Source organism: Molossus molossus, unplaced genomic scaffold, assembly GCF_014108415.1.
Source record: "Molossus molossus isolate mMolMol1 unplaced genomic scaffold, mMolMol1.p scaffold_m16_p_2, whole genome shotgun sequence".
Taxonomy (NCBI): Eukaryota; Metazoa; Chordata; class Mammalia; order Chiroptera; family Molossidae; genus Molossus; species Molossus molossus.
The window spans coordinates 48362300-48378202 of record NW_023425355.1 but is presented as its reverse complement, the minus strand read 5'-3'; the positions used below and the strand labels follow the sequence as shown (position 1 = coordinate 48378202).

The 15903-nt window shown below is 40.0% G+C and overlaps 2 protein-coding genes across 8 annotated transcripts in view; both read right to left on the bottom strand.

Moving 5' to 3' along the window:
* The window catches only part of DOCK11 (dedicator of cytokinesis 11), a 218800-nt gene that overhangs the window by 176393 nt on the left and 26504 nt on the right, over nucleotides 1-15903 (bottom strand). Inside the window, exon 1 of one of the 7 annotated variants that reach the window (XM_036270312.1) lies at nucleotides 181-1120. The exons of the other annotated variants lie outside the window; for them this stretch is intronic. The gene's annotated coding sequence lies outside the window, so the exon portion shown is untranslated. Of the gene's footprint in view, nucleotides 1-180; nucleotides 1121-15903 lie in introns of those variants that run through there. 7 annotated transcript variants of the gene reach the window in all.
* LOC118635634 (60S ribosomal protein L30-like) lies at nucleotides 13412-14891 on the bottom strand. Its single transcript, XM_036270317.1, has one exon. The coding sequence runs from the start codon at nucleotides 14182-14184 to the stop codon at nucleotides 13873-13875; it is 312 nt and encodes a 103-aa protein (XP_036126210.1). The 5' UTR covers nucleotides 14185-14891; the 3' UTR covers nucleotides 13412-13872.

The window sequence follows — 15903 nt, the reverse complement described above, 5'->3', positions numbered from 1 at the left end:
CAAAAGTTGTGCTGTGACTAACAGAAGTTAGAAATGTCACTACTACAGACTAGAGATTTCTAGAGGAGGACCCTATACAGCTTGGCAATAAACCATAACTATATGGAACTTTTTCATAATGTTCAAATAAACAGTATTTGACTACATTATGACCCTTTCTTTTCTAAATCATATGATTACCTTCACCAGCTCATTTCTTTTCCTCTTTCCCAATAGGAACTCCAAGTACAAAGAAGCTTTGAACTAATATAACCTGGTGATGATGCTAGGAGAGGGGAGGCAATCATTTTAGTTAGTACAACCCAACTTGGCAAAATAGATGAACATATTATAATAAAGACTGTTTATCAGGGCAAATCTTGGCATGAAAACCCACATACAAATTACATTCAAGATGCTGACCTTTCTTAAAACTAACAAGTAAGGGAAAAATCATACTTCATGAGATCATTGGGTCATGTTTATTTCTAACCTACACTTTGGTTCATGTTCTTCCTCTGACAGCCCAACCTCCAACCTCTAACCTACAGCCCTTATTGTCTTTACCAACCATTGTGACATTTACTCACTTATGGTACGGAACTACTTTGTGGGCAGTTTGCTTATTAGTCTCCTTAGAAGGATGGTAATCATCTGGAGAGAAGAATAGGGTGTCTTGTACTTTCTCTACCACTTCCATTTAGCATTACTATATACCAAGTTAAGCATTTTATATCTATTATTTCATTTAATTCTTTCAAAAACTCTGCAAGAGAGATTATCATGCCCATTTTACAGATGAGGAAATTGAGGCTCAGGCAGGTCTAGAGTCGTACATTAGTGGAGCTGAGATTCAAACCTGTATCTGATGGACTCCAGAGTCAATGCTCTTCTTAATCACACATATACCTATGTACACTGAACTTAACAAAAACTCCTACCACATTTAATTTCCTTGAATGGACTTTGCATTTTAGGATTTGCTAAAGCTTCCTCAAACTGCCCTATCATTTTAACCAAACTGAGATCTTGCCTTCTCATTGCCCTGATGATGCAGAGCATAACTGGCTTAAAGAGCTTGGAATGCAATTGGATAAAAAGTTTTGCATTTCTAAGCTGTTACTTCCAATTTAGTATTTGCTATCAATGAGTAGGGACTAGCACTTGAGGTCTTTTACTTTGGGGGAAGGAGGTGGCTGATTCAACTTCAAGTAAGTAAGAATCAAATTACAAAAAAAAAAAAAAAAAAACCCAGTAACATATTGTCAGGGGACCATGTCTAATTAATCTAGGTATCCTCCACAGAATCTAGCAGAGAGCTGGGAGAACTGCAAAGCCAGAAGCTTTTGTAGCTCATGAGGGATAACCAGCTGAGTAATACAAAGACACTGACCTTACATGTATATGCCTTCCAAGCCAAAATGGGAGCCCACAAGGAGAAGGGGAAAGGTCATTGCTATAGCTTTCAGAATTAATTTTCAAATCCCAGCTTTAATTTAGTAACAACTTACTGTTCTAAGAATCAGCAAAATGAGATTTAAATCTAACACAGAAACACTGAGGAGAAATAAAACATTTTTTTCCCTTTAGAGTATTAGAGTTTATGCATAGAGAGGAAATCTTGAAATGCCAAATTACTTCCCTTTCCCATGTCTATTTAGCTGTTTATATAAACTGAAGAACTATTTTTAAAACTTACAACGAATTTATATTGCATTTTTAAAAGTCATTAAATAAACAAGTCTACATTCATACTATATTAGTTTCAACTCAATTAACAAGCACTTTTCATGACAGCTAACTCAATACTATGCAAATAATCTAGATTATCTACTAATGAATAAATAAAAATTCAATGAACTCTATATTCCAAAACTTCATTTTAACCAATAATTATAAGTTTATTCAATATGCTGGCTGACAGGTAGAAAAACTGATTTGAATTCAATCACTCCTGACCTTTTGTGTTCACTTTGTGTTAATAAGCATTTAAATGACTCAAAGATAAGACAAAAAGAGGTAAAAATAAAAAGAAAGGCTTGAATAAATTGAAAAAATGACAAAGTCCTTTTTTAAAAATAGGTCCATGTTCAGACTTATTGGGTCTACCCATTAATTGAAATTCTGCTTTATTTTTTTTTTTTTTTTACACTGTTTCTATTCTTTAGCAAACCATTATTGACAAAAAGAAAAAAAAATTAGCCTTGGTTATACATAATGGCTTTCTTTCTAACAAATCAAAGAATTAACAATTTCACATAGACATACAAAATTATTGCAGATAATTAATTAATTTATGCAAGGAGAAATTAAATAGTACACTCATTCTGTGTCTGTCAACTAATTTATAATCTGCCTTGGATCTTGGTGCCCACTGTAAACTTGTAACAAAAAAAAATCTTGTTGACTTTTTTCCTGAACTATAACATACCTTGCATTCTTAAACAGAACAAAGTGTAAAGTGCACTGATGCTCTACAGGTAATGTGGATTTAGCTAGCTAAATTACTTGCATTCAATGAAAACATAAAAACCCAAACATCCTGTTTGTGTCCATTTGAACACACACAACAAAACAAGCCTATTTAGGTATAAAATCTCAAAACAAGCCTATTTAGGTATAAAAGCAGCCACGCATCCTTTTCCACATTGGACCTGACCATCGTTCTATCCATCCCATTAATTTGCTCCCAATAATGGAGTAAAGAAAACTCATGGGCCCCATTTTGAAATCAATCTTGAAAGGGGCAAAAATGTACCTTTCTACATATATTTTCATGATCGGACATACTGAATCTACCCATTAATTGAAATTCTGTTTTGTTTTGTTTTTAACCCAACAGTACTTTCAGCCTTTACCATTTCATGAGATAATATATTCTAAAAGCTAAAGTAAATAAAGTGATAGGTCCTTTGAAATTTCTTAAGGTTACCTCCTTAAAATATTAGGAGATGCCCCAGTTCTTGAATAGTAAGCATATAGTAACCTGATCCATGTTATCCTATCTACCCACTCATAATTAATCAGGTGCACCTTCTTCAACTAGGCTCTGTCTTTTGGTGAGGTGAGACAGGAGTCTACAGATGGTTGCCAAAGTCCCTACTGACCATGCTCCACATTTTACTGTCCTCTTGGCCCTAACAAATCTTGAGCAGACGACCAACCCTCAGTGTCAGGTCTACAATCACTCCCATGTTGTTTAACCGAATGTAATCGAATTCCGAATCTACTCTTCTATTTAATAAGTTTCAATTATTTTCCCAGCTCTCGTTCATCCAGAAACTCATCTCTCACTTTCCTGTCCACATTATCCAGCCTTATGAGGTCACACTGCAGTACAGCTCCTTTAGCTCGGCCTCTCTCGACTCATAAGTAAGGGTGTTAAATCAGACTAACATCCCTTAGGTAATCATCCCTTTGCTATTCAGATTTTTCACACACCTCCACTTTTAGAAAAATGTGTGTCCTATCTATAATCTTTGTTTCCTTTTTTAAGCCAGTTCCCTCCCTATTGACAAATGTCCTGTCACCAGAGATACCATTTGAAAGAAGAGTCTCTAGAGGTTGACCCTTATGAAAGGTTTTTTGAAAGTCTTAAGTAAAAATAACCTTGAGGTGATGAAAATATTTCAAAATTGATTGTGGTGCTAGTTGCCCATTATTTGTGAATATACTAAAAACCACTGAAATATATATTTTAAATGGGTAAATCATATCTCAACAAAGCTATTAAGAAAACTAAAAGATGTCCTGGTCGTTTTTGCTCAATGGTTAGAGCGCCGGCCTATGGACCAATGAGCAGCGGGTTCAATTCCAGTCAGGAGCACGTACCTCGGTTGTGGTTCATCCCTGGCCCTGGTCAGGGTCGTGCAGGAGGCAACCAGTCGGCGTGTCCCTCTCACGTCGATGTTTCTCTCTCTCCCTCTTTCTCCCTCCCTCACTCTCCCTCTCACTCTATCTGAAAATAAATAGAAAAATATCCTCAGGTAAGGATAAAAAAAGAAAGAAAACTGAAAGAAAAAATAAGTAACCTACCCACTGAAAAAGTAAAGGGATTAAGAAATACAAATTGGCATTTACAAAACAGTCATGGGGATGTAAAGTACAGCATAAGGAATATAGTCAACAATATGTATAGTGCCAGGAGGGTACTGGAAATATTGAGGGGAACCCTTAATAAGTTATATAAATATCTAACTACTGTGCTGTACACCTGAAACTAATATTGAATGTCAACTGTAATTTAAAAAAAAATTAATAATAACCTACTCAGTTTCACTTCTTCATGCCTAAAAATGTCCCTCTGATATTTAGTAAGAGATAAACTCCCAATACAGAAACCATGGTGCTCCTCACTAGAATGGTTAGGTGTTAATGTCTGAGTATCCTACACTGTGGCCATAGATATCACTGACCAGCTGAGTACAAAAATGAGGCTGTCCCATCATTCCCTGAGGACTCTTCTGGGGCTCTTATAAACAGAAATCCAAAACACACAGCTTAGTTCTAGAAAGTCACTTAGTATCAACCATGTGTCAAGAAGTGGGCTACAATGCTGAGAAAACAAAGACGGACAAGATGTGGGCCTTACCCTTCATGAACTCATGGGCTTGAGGGAAAGATAGCCCACTAAAGAGAGTTAAAATATGATGGGGTAAAGGCCAGCACAGAGGATACAGAGTGCTGTGGGTATGCAAGTAAGGGAGACATTAATTCCACTGGTGAAGGAGGCTCAGAGAGGAGGCGGCAGTGCGCTGAGCCTTGAAGGACTGAATAAAAATGCTCGTGGCAGAAAAGGTGAATAAAGAAAGGCATTCCAGGCAAAAAAAGAGAGCATAACAGCATATGCTCTGAGTCTGAAGATGAATAGAATAGGGAGAAATGACCAAGATGATCCATAAAGGCATGTTTATAAAGGACCCCATATGCCAATGCAATGAGTTTCGTCTGTTTCCTAGTGTAGGTGATGAGGAGCCAGCAGAGGTTTTAAGCAGGGGAATAACACGAACAGATGTTTTACTCATATTTATTATGCACGGAAAGCCAGAAAGTCCATGCTAATGGAAATTAATCCATAAAATGACAACATAGGCTGAAAATTTGCTCCATTGTCTCTATTTTCCAGGAGAAATATGCTGAATTATGGAAAACTACTCATCAGAGTTGCATACAAAAACTACTGAGGAAACTAAAGTGAGAGCTGTGTTTGTGAAGAGCCTTTCTTTGAAAGAGAGATATATCTGCATCTTCCATGTGTGACAGAGATTGAATTAGCATGAATATTTCACTGTGAAAAGATCAGCGGTCGTCCCGCTGGTGTGGCTCGGTGGCTGAGCACCGACCCATGCACCAAGAGGTCACCAGTTCGATTCCCAGTGAGGACACATGCCCAGGTTGTGGTCCTGATCCCCAGAGGGGGGCATGCAGGAGGCGGCCAATGGACATTCTCTCTCATCGATGTTTCTATCTCTCTCTCCCTCTCCCTTCCTCTCTGTCTAAAATCAATAAAGGAAAAAAAATTTTTTTAAAGATCAGCTGCCAATCTGCACTTAATTTGTTTACGACACTTTTTTTTTCCAATTTTTAAAAATATTTTTTTATTCATTTTTAGAGAGGAAGGGAGGAGAAAGACAGAGAAGCATCAATCAGCTGCCTCCTCGGAATGGAGCCTGCAACCCTGGCATGTGTCCTGACCTGGAATTGAACCGGCAACCTTTTAGTGAATGGACAATGCCCAACTAACTGAGCCATACCAGGCCAGGGTTTTCTAACACCTTTTCAATGACTAATTTGATCCAACACAGTTAAACTTTTGATGAAACATAAGTTGGATCACAGTATTCATTGGTTTAAACATTTTAATGGCTTCCATATCCTGAAGAAAAAAAGCTCAAACTGTTCAAGGCTTCTAAGATCTGGCCTCCACCCCCAGCTTCCAGCCCATGCCTTCCAACCACAGTGGGCAGATCTAATAGGCCCTGTTATGCCATCTTTGTTGATCCTGAAACCTCTGCCTAGTTCTTTCCCCAACCCTAATGCAAGACTCTATAAACTGCCCATCTATCTGGGAATAAGTGGACACTCCTGCCTACCCATTGCTACCCACCTAATCAAACCCAGATCTAGTACCTGCATTTCCTTCCCTATCCCAGCCCTATCACAAGGTGCTGAGGTGCACTGCATGTCCATTTCTTTTTCTGTCTCTCCCCCCTTAACCAGAATGAAAGCTCTATAAGTGTGGTCTTTGTCTCATGTCTTTGTCTCATTCACTGATCTGTCCCAAGCTCCCCAAAATTCTACTATGAATGAATGAATGAGCAAACTACAAACCCACTGTCAATACCTCAGTGTTAAGATTTTCGAGATTACCACAATCTACAAAATACTCACTGAAATGCAAACATTGGGGTAGCTGTCTAAAGGAGCTCAGCTATTGAACACTTTCATAACATAAATCATCACCTATTAGTTTCTCTTTTGGTAAATTCACAATGTCATATGAAATTTTCATAGAACCAGGCACACCTACAAGAAATGTAGCCTGGCCAGTGTGGCTCAGTGATTGAGCATTGACCCATGCACGAAGATGTCACTAGTTTGATTCCTGGTCAGGGCACATGCCCAGGTTGCAGGCTTGATCCCCAGTAAGGGATGTGCAGGAGGCAGTCAACTGATGTTTTTTCTTTCATCAATGTTTCTATTATTCCCTCTCTCTCCCTTCCTCTCTCTCTCGAAATAAATTTTTAAAATATGTTTTAAAAAAGAAGAAATGGCCCTGGCCAGTTTGGTTCAGCAGTAGAGTGTCGGCCCATGGACCAATGTGTCACGGCTTAGACTCAGGCCAAGGGCATGTACCTTGGCTGCGGTTCATACCTGGCCCTGGTTGGGTTGTATGGGAGGCAACCAGTCTATGTGTCCCTCTCACATGGATGTTTCGCTCTCTCCCTCCCAGTTTATCTGAAGATAAAAAAAAAAATCCTCGGGTGAGGATTAAAAAAGAAGAAGAAGAAGAAATGTAAAGTGTCAGGGAGTAGAAAATCATGTTGGTTAGGCATTCAAATTAAACCAGAAATTTGATGACTCAAGCAAAGCTCCATTTGTGCTGGTAAGTTTCCCTTCCCACTGCCAGACTTTCTCCTAAACTGCCTCTCTCCCCGTCCTTCCCTCCCTCCAGCTCACATTTACTTTGAGTACTGAATGTGCCCACAGGTACATTTTCTTGCTTCTTCCCCTAAAAGTAATCCAGTGTATCCCCATTACACATGCCCAGAAGAACTAGCAAGCACTCCCCCAAGCCCTGATCTAAACACTTTGCATTGCTAACCCTCATCCCTTGTGAATGCCACCATTAGACAGACTTAGAACAACCCTGACTCTAGGTAGAGCATGTGGCTAAACCACTGTCATAAAACTATTCTTTTCCCAGAATAGGATAGAATCTCCCCAGTACATTCTCCAGCCAGACTAACATAAACCCATTCTCTCAAAATGACAGTGCATTCCTGCCTTGCTTTCATTTTCAATTCAACCTGGACCCCATGGCCAATTGCCCTCTTACTAACCTCTTGGTCATTCTGAACCACATCTACTGCCACTCCCCAGCCCTGTGTCACCTCTCACCGCCCACCCCTCCCCTGGCTTGTTTTTCTTTGCTGCTGCTAGAGATTTCATTTGCAGACACAAATCCTAGGCTGAGCTGGGCTCTCAGTCCCACCCTGAACGCTTTTACTTATACCTGGTTAGCTCCCTGACCTATAGAACAGGACATTTTGGCTTTCACAAATGGAAAATCCCCTCTTTCTTACAAAGGCATCCTGATTGATTTATATAGCCCAGCAGTTCTCAACCTGGGGGTCGCAACCCCTTTGGAGATCAAACGACCCTTTCACAGGGGCCCCCTAAGACCATCGGAAAACACACCACTCCCCTAGTTCCTCTATCCATCTCCAGGTGGGTCCGCCCACATGCAGATACGCCTACATACAACATGAGGAACTGTATCAAAGGGTCACGGCATTAGGAAGGTTGAGAATCACTGGCATAGCTTGATACAAGGGCTGTGCTACTGAATCAGATGTCCCCACACTGATGTTAATAACACATTTCCTTCCACATCTATTTGGCAGTCGATGTGCCCCTTTCTCCATTCTGAAAGTGACTCTTAACCTGGGGTCTTAAGTGATGCTTGGATGAGCTACATGGGATGTGAAACTCTGAAATTATAATGGAAAATGCTCTGTGTATATCTTTGTAGGAAAAGGCACCAGGACTTTCCAGAATCTAAAAGCAGTGTGTGACTGAAGAAAGTTTAAGATCTACTGCCTTACTAACTTCACATAAAAACAGGTTGCATTGCTTTTATATAAGATGTATTGGGCCCTGGCCAGTTTGGCCCAGCGGTTAGAGCCTGCAGTCCGGAGGGACCCGGGTTCGGTTCCCACTAAGGGCACGTACTTTGGTTGCAGTTTGTCCCCAGCCCTGGTTGGTCGTGCAGGTGGCAGCCACTCGATGTGTCCCTTCACGTCGATGTTTCTCTCTCTCTCTCTCCCTTCCTCTCTCTCCCTCCCACTCTATCTGTACAAAAAATGGAAAAATATCCTCGGGTGAGGATAAAAAAAAAAAAAGATGTATTGGTCTTGTATAATTATAAAAGCAAAACATATTCATTGAAAACAATTTAATCTGGGGCTGGAGGTAGAGATAATAGTCATGGTGTTTAAGTACAAATTTGTAATGAGTAGTAAATAACTCATAGAGAGCCCTGGCCGGTTTGGCTCAGCAGTTAGAACATCGTCCTGTGGACCAGAGAGGCCCGGGTTCGGTTCCCGCTAAGGGCACGTACCTCGGTTGCAGTTTGTCCCTGGCCCCGGTTGGGGTTGTATGGGTGGAAGCTAGTCGATGTGTCTCTCTCACATTGGTGTTTCTCTCACTCTTCCTCCCTCTCTCCCTCACGCTCTATCTGAGGATAAGTGCAAAAATGTCCTCGGGTGAAGATAAAAAAATAAATAAATGAATAACTCATAGAGATCTAATGTATACTGTAATAAATACAGACAATAATACTGTACTATAACTATGTAATGGATAAATATTACAATACAGAAATGCATGAAAATAGCTCCTTGTACACCTTAAACATACACAACATTACACATCAAATTTATTCGATTTTAAAACATTAAGAAGCTCGGCCATTGTGGCTCAGTGGATTAAACTTTTTGTCCCATGGACTGAGAGGTCCTAGTTCAATTCCTGGTCAGGGCACATGCCTGGGTTGTGAGCTCCATCCCCGCAGGAGGCAGCCAAATGACGTTTCGCAGGTTGACGTTTCTCTCTCTTTAAAAAAAGTCAATAAAAACATATTTTTTAAAAAGAAAGAAAAAAATGAAAGAACTGGGAAAAATGAAACTTCTATTCAGATGTGGTGGAAAAAGAATTTTTAGTTTAATTTTTAAAAGAAAAAAAAATAGTCACTTAGAATCCCACTGTCCAAAGATGACCACTGTTACCATTTTAATGTTCCTCCATCTCTTTTCTATTTTTCTCCTTTCACCTGAGATTCATACTGTTGACTTCAAATTTCACAGAACAAAGATTTTGGAACTAATGTTCAAAATTCCAAGACACATCCACCAAGAAATAATTTACTGAGCACCTCCTGTGCACATGACGTACTACTCCAAAATAAAAGGGAAATCTTTATCTAAGTTTTCACACAAAGTATTTAAAAATTCTAGAAATTTCAATAGGCTAGGTGAAACCCTAGGCTAAGAAGGAGGGGGGAGGTAAATAGCAACAATGATGTCATTGTAGAATTAGAGAAATGCAATTAAACCATTAAAAGCCAGGTTTTGTGTGTGTGTTTTTTTGTTTTGTTTTGTTGTTTGCTTTATTAGTTTTAGAGAGAGAGGAAGGGAGAGGAAGAGAGAGATAGAAACATCGATGAGAGATAATATCAACTGGCCGCCTCCTGCATGCCCCTCACTGAGGGTCAGGCCCACAACCTGGGCATGCGCCCTGACCAGGAATCGAACTGGCAACCTCTTGGTTCATGGGTCGATGCTCAACCACTAAGCCACACCAGCTGCACAGAAGCTGTTTTTTTCTTCTTTTTTTAATTTATTTATTTTTGTTACAGATGTTTCTCCTTTTTCCCCCACTGATTCCCCCTTCCCCGTCCCTCCCCGCCCTGTCCCCAGCTTTGTTGTTCATGTCCATTGTTCATGCATACATGCATATAAGTTCTGTGGTTTATCTCTCCCCCACCACCCTCTCTTCTGGGGATTGTCAGTCTGTACCCTGCTTCCACGTCTCTGGGACTACCCCATTACTCAGACTGTTATGTTCCACAAATAAGTGAGATCATATGAAATTTGTCTTTCTCTGTTTGGCTTGTTTCGCTTAGGATAATACTTTCCAGGACCCTCCATGTCGTCTCAAAGGATAAGAGATCCTTCTTTCTTACAGCTGCATAGTACTCCACTGTGTATATGTACCACAGCTTTTTTATCCATTCGTCTACTGATAGACATTTGGGCTGTTTTTTTTAATGATAGTTTTCCTTTATTACCAAAATGCAAACTCTCATCTAATGATAAAAATACATGCATGATAAAAATACATACATAAAAGACTATATCATAAAGGCCCTGGTAATCTCACATGACTGACCCATGTCATGTGAGGGAAACTCCTTCTGAGGGAAATTCCCTGTGTTTTGAGCAATGACATTAGGGAGAAATTGTGGCCTCCTATAGTTGGGACTATTCAAAGGACAGTACTTGTTTGCATGTGGAATTGCACTGTGTTTAAGGAGGAAGATCAGTGTAATTACTTCAAAATCTGCTTACATATTTCACAATCAAGATAATTCTGGCAAAACAGGATTACTGGTTCTCTGCCTTAAATAAATAAATATATATATATATATATATATATATGGCAGAGGATGGGCCAACTGAAGGATTTCTTGCCATCTAAATTAAATCTACTCTCACCCATGCAATTTTCATCCCACATTTAACTAATATCCCATTTTCAATCAGGAAAGCAAATGATTCTAGAATTCAAGACAGAGCACAGTGAAATGCTTAAGAGCTTTCTCTATCAGGCCACCCCATTCCATGCTAAACCATTGAGCCTTTCCTCTTTCCTCTGACTGCTGGAGGTTTCTCTGAGGGAGCAGTCCAGGCCTAGCCCAGTAAGAGATTCCTGGAATTCAGGAATGCAGTAGCATCTTCTGTAGAAGCCTCAGACTCTGGCCACTTGAAAGGCTTGCCCTGCTTTCTTGTAAACACCGCAACCAGAGGGCAGCCACTTAGCTTTCAGGCTGTAAGGAAGGTGCTAATCAGGCAAACAGGTAAAGGCAGCCCCTTGTGAAGCTTCGGCATCTTTCTCTCCCTCAGGAACCCGTGGCCAGAGCTTCTTTTAGAAGGCCCTGAGGTAGTCAGTGGACAGAATGGCTGAAAACGGACACAAGAGATAAGAGCCACACCCAGTATAAAGAGGACCTGAATAATAACTAAATGGGATGCTGCTCCAGGGCTCAATGTGTAGCATGAGAATGACCAGATCTGCAAGCCCTTTTATATAATTTCCATAAAACTGTAGCTAGAAGCCAGGTCTGCTAACCTTAGATCCCTGTGCTCAGCCAGCAGCTACTCCCACGATGCAGTCATGGCCTGAGAACCACTGCACTGCTGAGTAAGGGCTTTGCAACACAAGACCTTCCACAGCAGCTATGGTTTTTACTACTCTGCGGCCTTTATTATTTCTTTTCTGTTTGTGAGCATCAAAATTTCACCAAGGAATGAGTAGGTGCTATTACACCAACTATTCAGGAAATGGTAGAAAGTGACTGTCATTTTTTTTTTTTTTTTATCCTCACCCGAGGACATTTTTCCACTTTTTTGTACGGACAGAGTGGGAGGGAGAAAGAGGAAGGGAGAGACAGAAACATCGACGTGAAGGGACACATCGAGTGGCTGCCACCCGCACGACCAACCAGGGCCGGGGACAAACTGCAACCGAAGTACGTGCCCTTAGCGGGAACCAAACCCGGGTCTCTCCAGACCGCAGGCCTACGCTCTAACCGCTGAGCCAAACTGGCCAGGGCGTGACTGTCATTTTTTACTGACAAGGGTCGAGTAGTAGAAAATAAATGTGGCCAAACGAAAACATGTATCCTATGTGGTGGAATTAGGGGTGATTTTTTTTTTCTTCTTTTTCTTTTTCTGTTTTTCCTGAAAAGTTTCTAGCAGCAGTATTCCTGTTGTAATCCAAAAAGACATAATCGACTTTGTTTATTATGGTAATATACTTAACAAAATTTACCATTTTAACAATTTTTAAGTATGCACTTCAGTGGCATTAAGTATATTTACACTGTCCTGCAACCATCATCACCATCCATTTCCAAATCTTTTCATCATCCCAAACAGAAACTCTGTACCCATTAAACATTAATTCCCCCATCCCACACCCTCAAACCCCTGGCAATCTCTAATCTACTTTCTGTTTCTATTAATTTTCCTATTATCGGTACTTAATATAAGTAGAATCACATAATTCTCGTCCTTTTGTGTCTGGTTTCTTTCACTTCACATGATATTTTCAAGGTTCATCCATATTGTGGCATGTGTCAAAATTTCATTCCTTTTAAAGACTGAATAATATTCCATTTACACATATACCATGTTTTGTTTATCTGCTGATGGACATTTGGGTTGTTTCGACCTTCTGGCTTTTGTGAATAATGCTGATATAACACTGGTGTGCAAATGCCTATATGTGTCCCTGCTTTCGAGTGTATACCTAGAATTGGAATTGCTGGATCATATGGTAACTCTATCTTTAACCTTTTGAGGAACTTACCAAACTGTTTTTCCCAATAGTTACACCATTTTACATTCCCACAGCAGTGTACAAGGGTTCCAATTTCTCTACATCTTCTCCAACACTATTACTTTCCTTTTTTAAAACAACAGTTAATTGGTATGAAGATGCATCTCATTGTGCTTTTGATTTGTATTTACCTAATGATTAGTGATGTTAAGTGTCTTATTGGTCATTTGCATATCTTCTTTGGAGAAATGTGTCTTCAAGTTCTTTGCTCATTTTTTTAAATTATGTTTTTATTGATTTTTTTGAGAGAGAAGAAGGGAGAAATAGAAACATCAATGTGAGAAACATCAATCAGCTGCCTCCTGCACGCCCCCCACTGGGGATCAAGGCCGCAACCTGGGCATGTGCCCTGACCAGGAACCAGGACCTCTCAGTCTATGGGACGATGCTCAATCCACTGAGCCACAGTGGCTGGGCTCTTTGTCCATTTTAAAATAAAGTTGTTTGTCTGGTTGAGTTGTAGTTCTTTATATATTCTGGATATTAATCCTTTATCAGATATATGCTTTGCAAATATTTTCTCCCATTTTGCCTTTTTATTCTCTTGATAGTGACCTCTGATACACAAAAGTTTTAAATCAATTCTATTTTTAAAAGAAGATACAAGTAAAATCTTTAGGGAACGGGCAGACAGCCTAAAGTATAAATGTGGAAGATAATCCTTATACCTCTTTTTAGACTTTCCCTTCTATGGCTAAAGGAAGAACTGAGGTCTTCACAATGAGGTAACGACTCATAACCCCTCCCCCCAACTTGACTTCTCCCTAGGCATCTAATACTGTAGGACACTTGTGTGCTAGTGAGAGTCACAGAAAGGGAACTCATGCTGGGTGTGGTGGGTGAGCCCAGTGGGGGCAGGAATCCTGTAGAGGTTCCTCAGTGCCACCAGGCAGTAGTTTCTGTCTTTTCTTTTTTAAACAAGCTCTGGCTAGTTTTATTAAAACAATTTTTTGCAGAATTTACTTTTCACCAGTCTGTTCTGGTATGCTTCTAATGATTATCAGAATTACCTGGATCAATAATAGCCAATGTGTACAATCTGCAGTATTTTCCAGACGCTGTGCCCAATTCAATATTACTGACACTGTAGTGATGGACACAAGTCTTGGCCAATATGGTGTAATATAATCTATTTCCACAAGACTGGCAGTTATTGGTGAGGATGTCCAGTTTCTGTTTGCCTTGTCTGATAATTTTCAGATCCTGCTTGTACCCCAGCACATACTTTCCACTTTTCATAACAAGTTGGAGCCAAGAGATGATCAACTCCAGCAACTTTTTCATCTTCTTTGCAGCTAACATCTTCCCGCTTTAGATGTAGGATGGCCCCCAACCAAAAGCAGCATTGGAGATGGCCAAGGAATGAGAAAGGCCATGCAGAGGTTTCAAAAGCTACTGTTTCTCTGAGTCCTGACTACACACATTCAAACTTCCAAAACTTCCAACTTCTCACAGGGAAGATAAACAAGCAGACTTGTTATTACTGAATGGAACATTTATGTCATGTGAAAAGTGACACCCAAGGTCAGTTCCATCCTGAAGAATCAAACTCTCCAGAAGTGATTCCCTCTGTTTGTAAATTGGAAGCATTGCCTTTTTTTGTTTCTCCACCCTTTGTTTCTTTGCTTTCCTCTTCTTCTGCTTCCTCCCACCCCCACCCCCACCAGCAAGATGGGGCTTCTCAACAACTATTTTTCACATGGAAATTTACTTTCCAAGTATTTCTGAAGTATAATCAATTTCTACAGGCAATGATAAGAAGCAATACATACTCATTTTTTTTTCTAGGGATGGCCCTGGAACTATCAAGGGATACTTAAATCCTCTGCAATGACTATGTCTCAGGAGCTTATGTGAATAAAACAAGTCTAAATTTCAGGACTACTGTGAGGCTGAATTGTTGAATATCCTTAGACTAAAGGTGAGAAATCCAGTGCAGATCCTGTATATTGACATTCCTGCTCCACAAAATTAGCATTTGTTATCAAAGGTATTCTCAAGTATAGAACACTGATGAAGTATAGAAAACTGGTTTTTCATAAGTAAATTAATATCTGAAACTTTTCCTTAACTAGGAAACATACCTCAAACCCAGGGCAGAGGAGCATGAACTGAGAACTGCACATGCCTACATTTAGCAAAGAATCAAATTAGAAGAATATCTGGAGGAAGGCCTTCACCTAGACATTCTAAAGCAACTGGCTTATAAATGTGAGTGTTAAGTGACCTTTATTCTTAGGAAATCCTTTTTTGTACTTCAAGTAGAAAAAAACAACAACAAAAAACAACCTCAACTCGTTTACCATCTGCTCACATGCTCCACCTTCAAAGCCATTTCATTATTGGGATGGGGCCAGTGAAAGAAAAAGAGGAGAAAAAGAAAAAGTAGCTCTTATCTTCCATGAGTCTAACACTTATTGAAAGCATTTCTTGCTAAGCACCAGATGCTGTGTTACATGCATTACATATACTATTTCATTTCATTCTTGTAATAATCCTACAAGTTAGAAAATACTATCATTACTCAGATATTATCAAAGAGAAAACAAAGACTAAGAGAGGGTCAGCAACTTGCCCAAGTCAGTGTGGTAGGCAGTATCCCAAGATTCCTGCCCCCAGTTTACTGACCCTGTATAATCCCCTTCACTTCAGTGTAGTAAGTAGGACCTGTGAATATTATGAGATGGCATTCCCCTGATCATGTAACTAATAAATTGCCTCTGATATCATCAAAAGGGAGATTATCCTAAATGGCCCTGGTCTAATCAGGTATCCCTGGAAGAGGAATTGGGCCCTTACTGGAGATCGAGAGAGATTCACCTGCTGGCTTTGAAGAAGTAAACTGCCATGTTATGAGAGGCCCACATGGCTAGGACCTAAGGGTGTCCTCTAGGAGTTGACAACCATACCCAGCTGAGAGCCAGCAAGAAAACAAAGTAGTCAATTCTACAATCACAAGGAACTGAATTGTGCCAACCTGCAGGACCTTGGAAAAGGCCCCAGAGCCTTTACATGAGAACA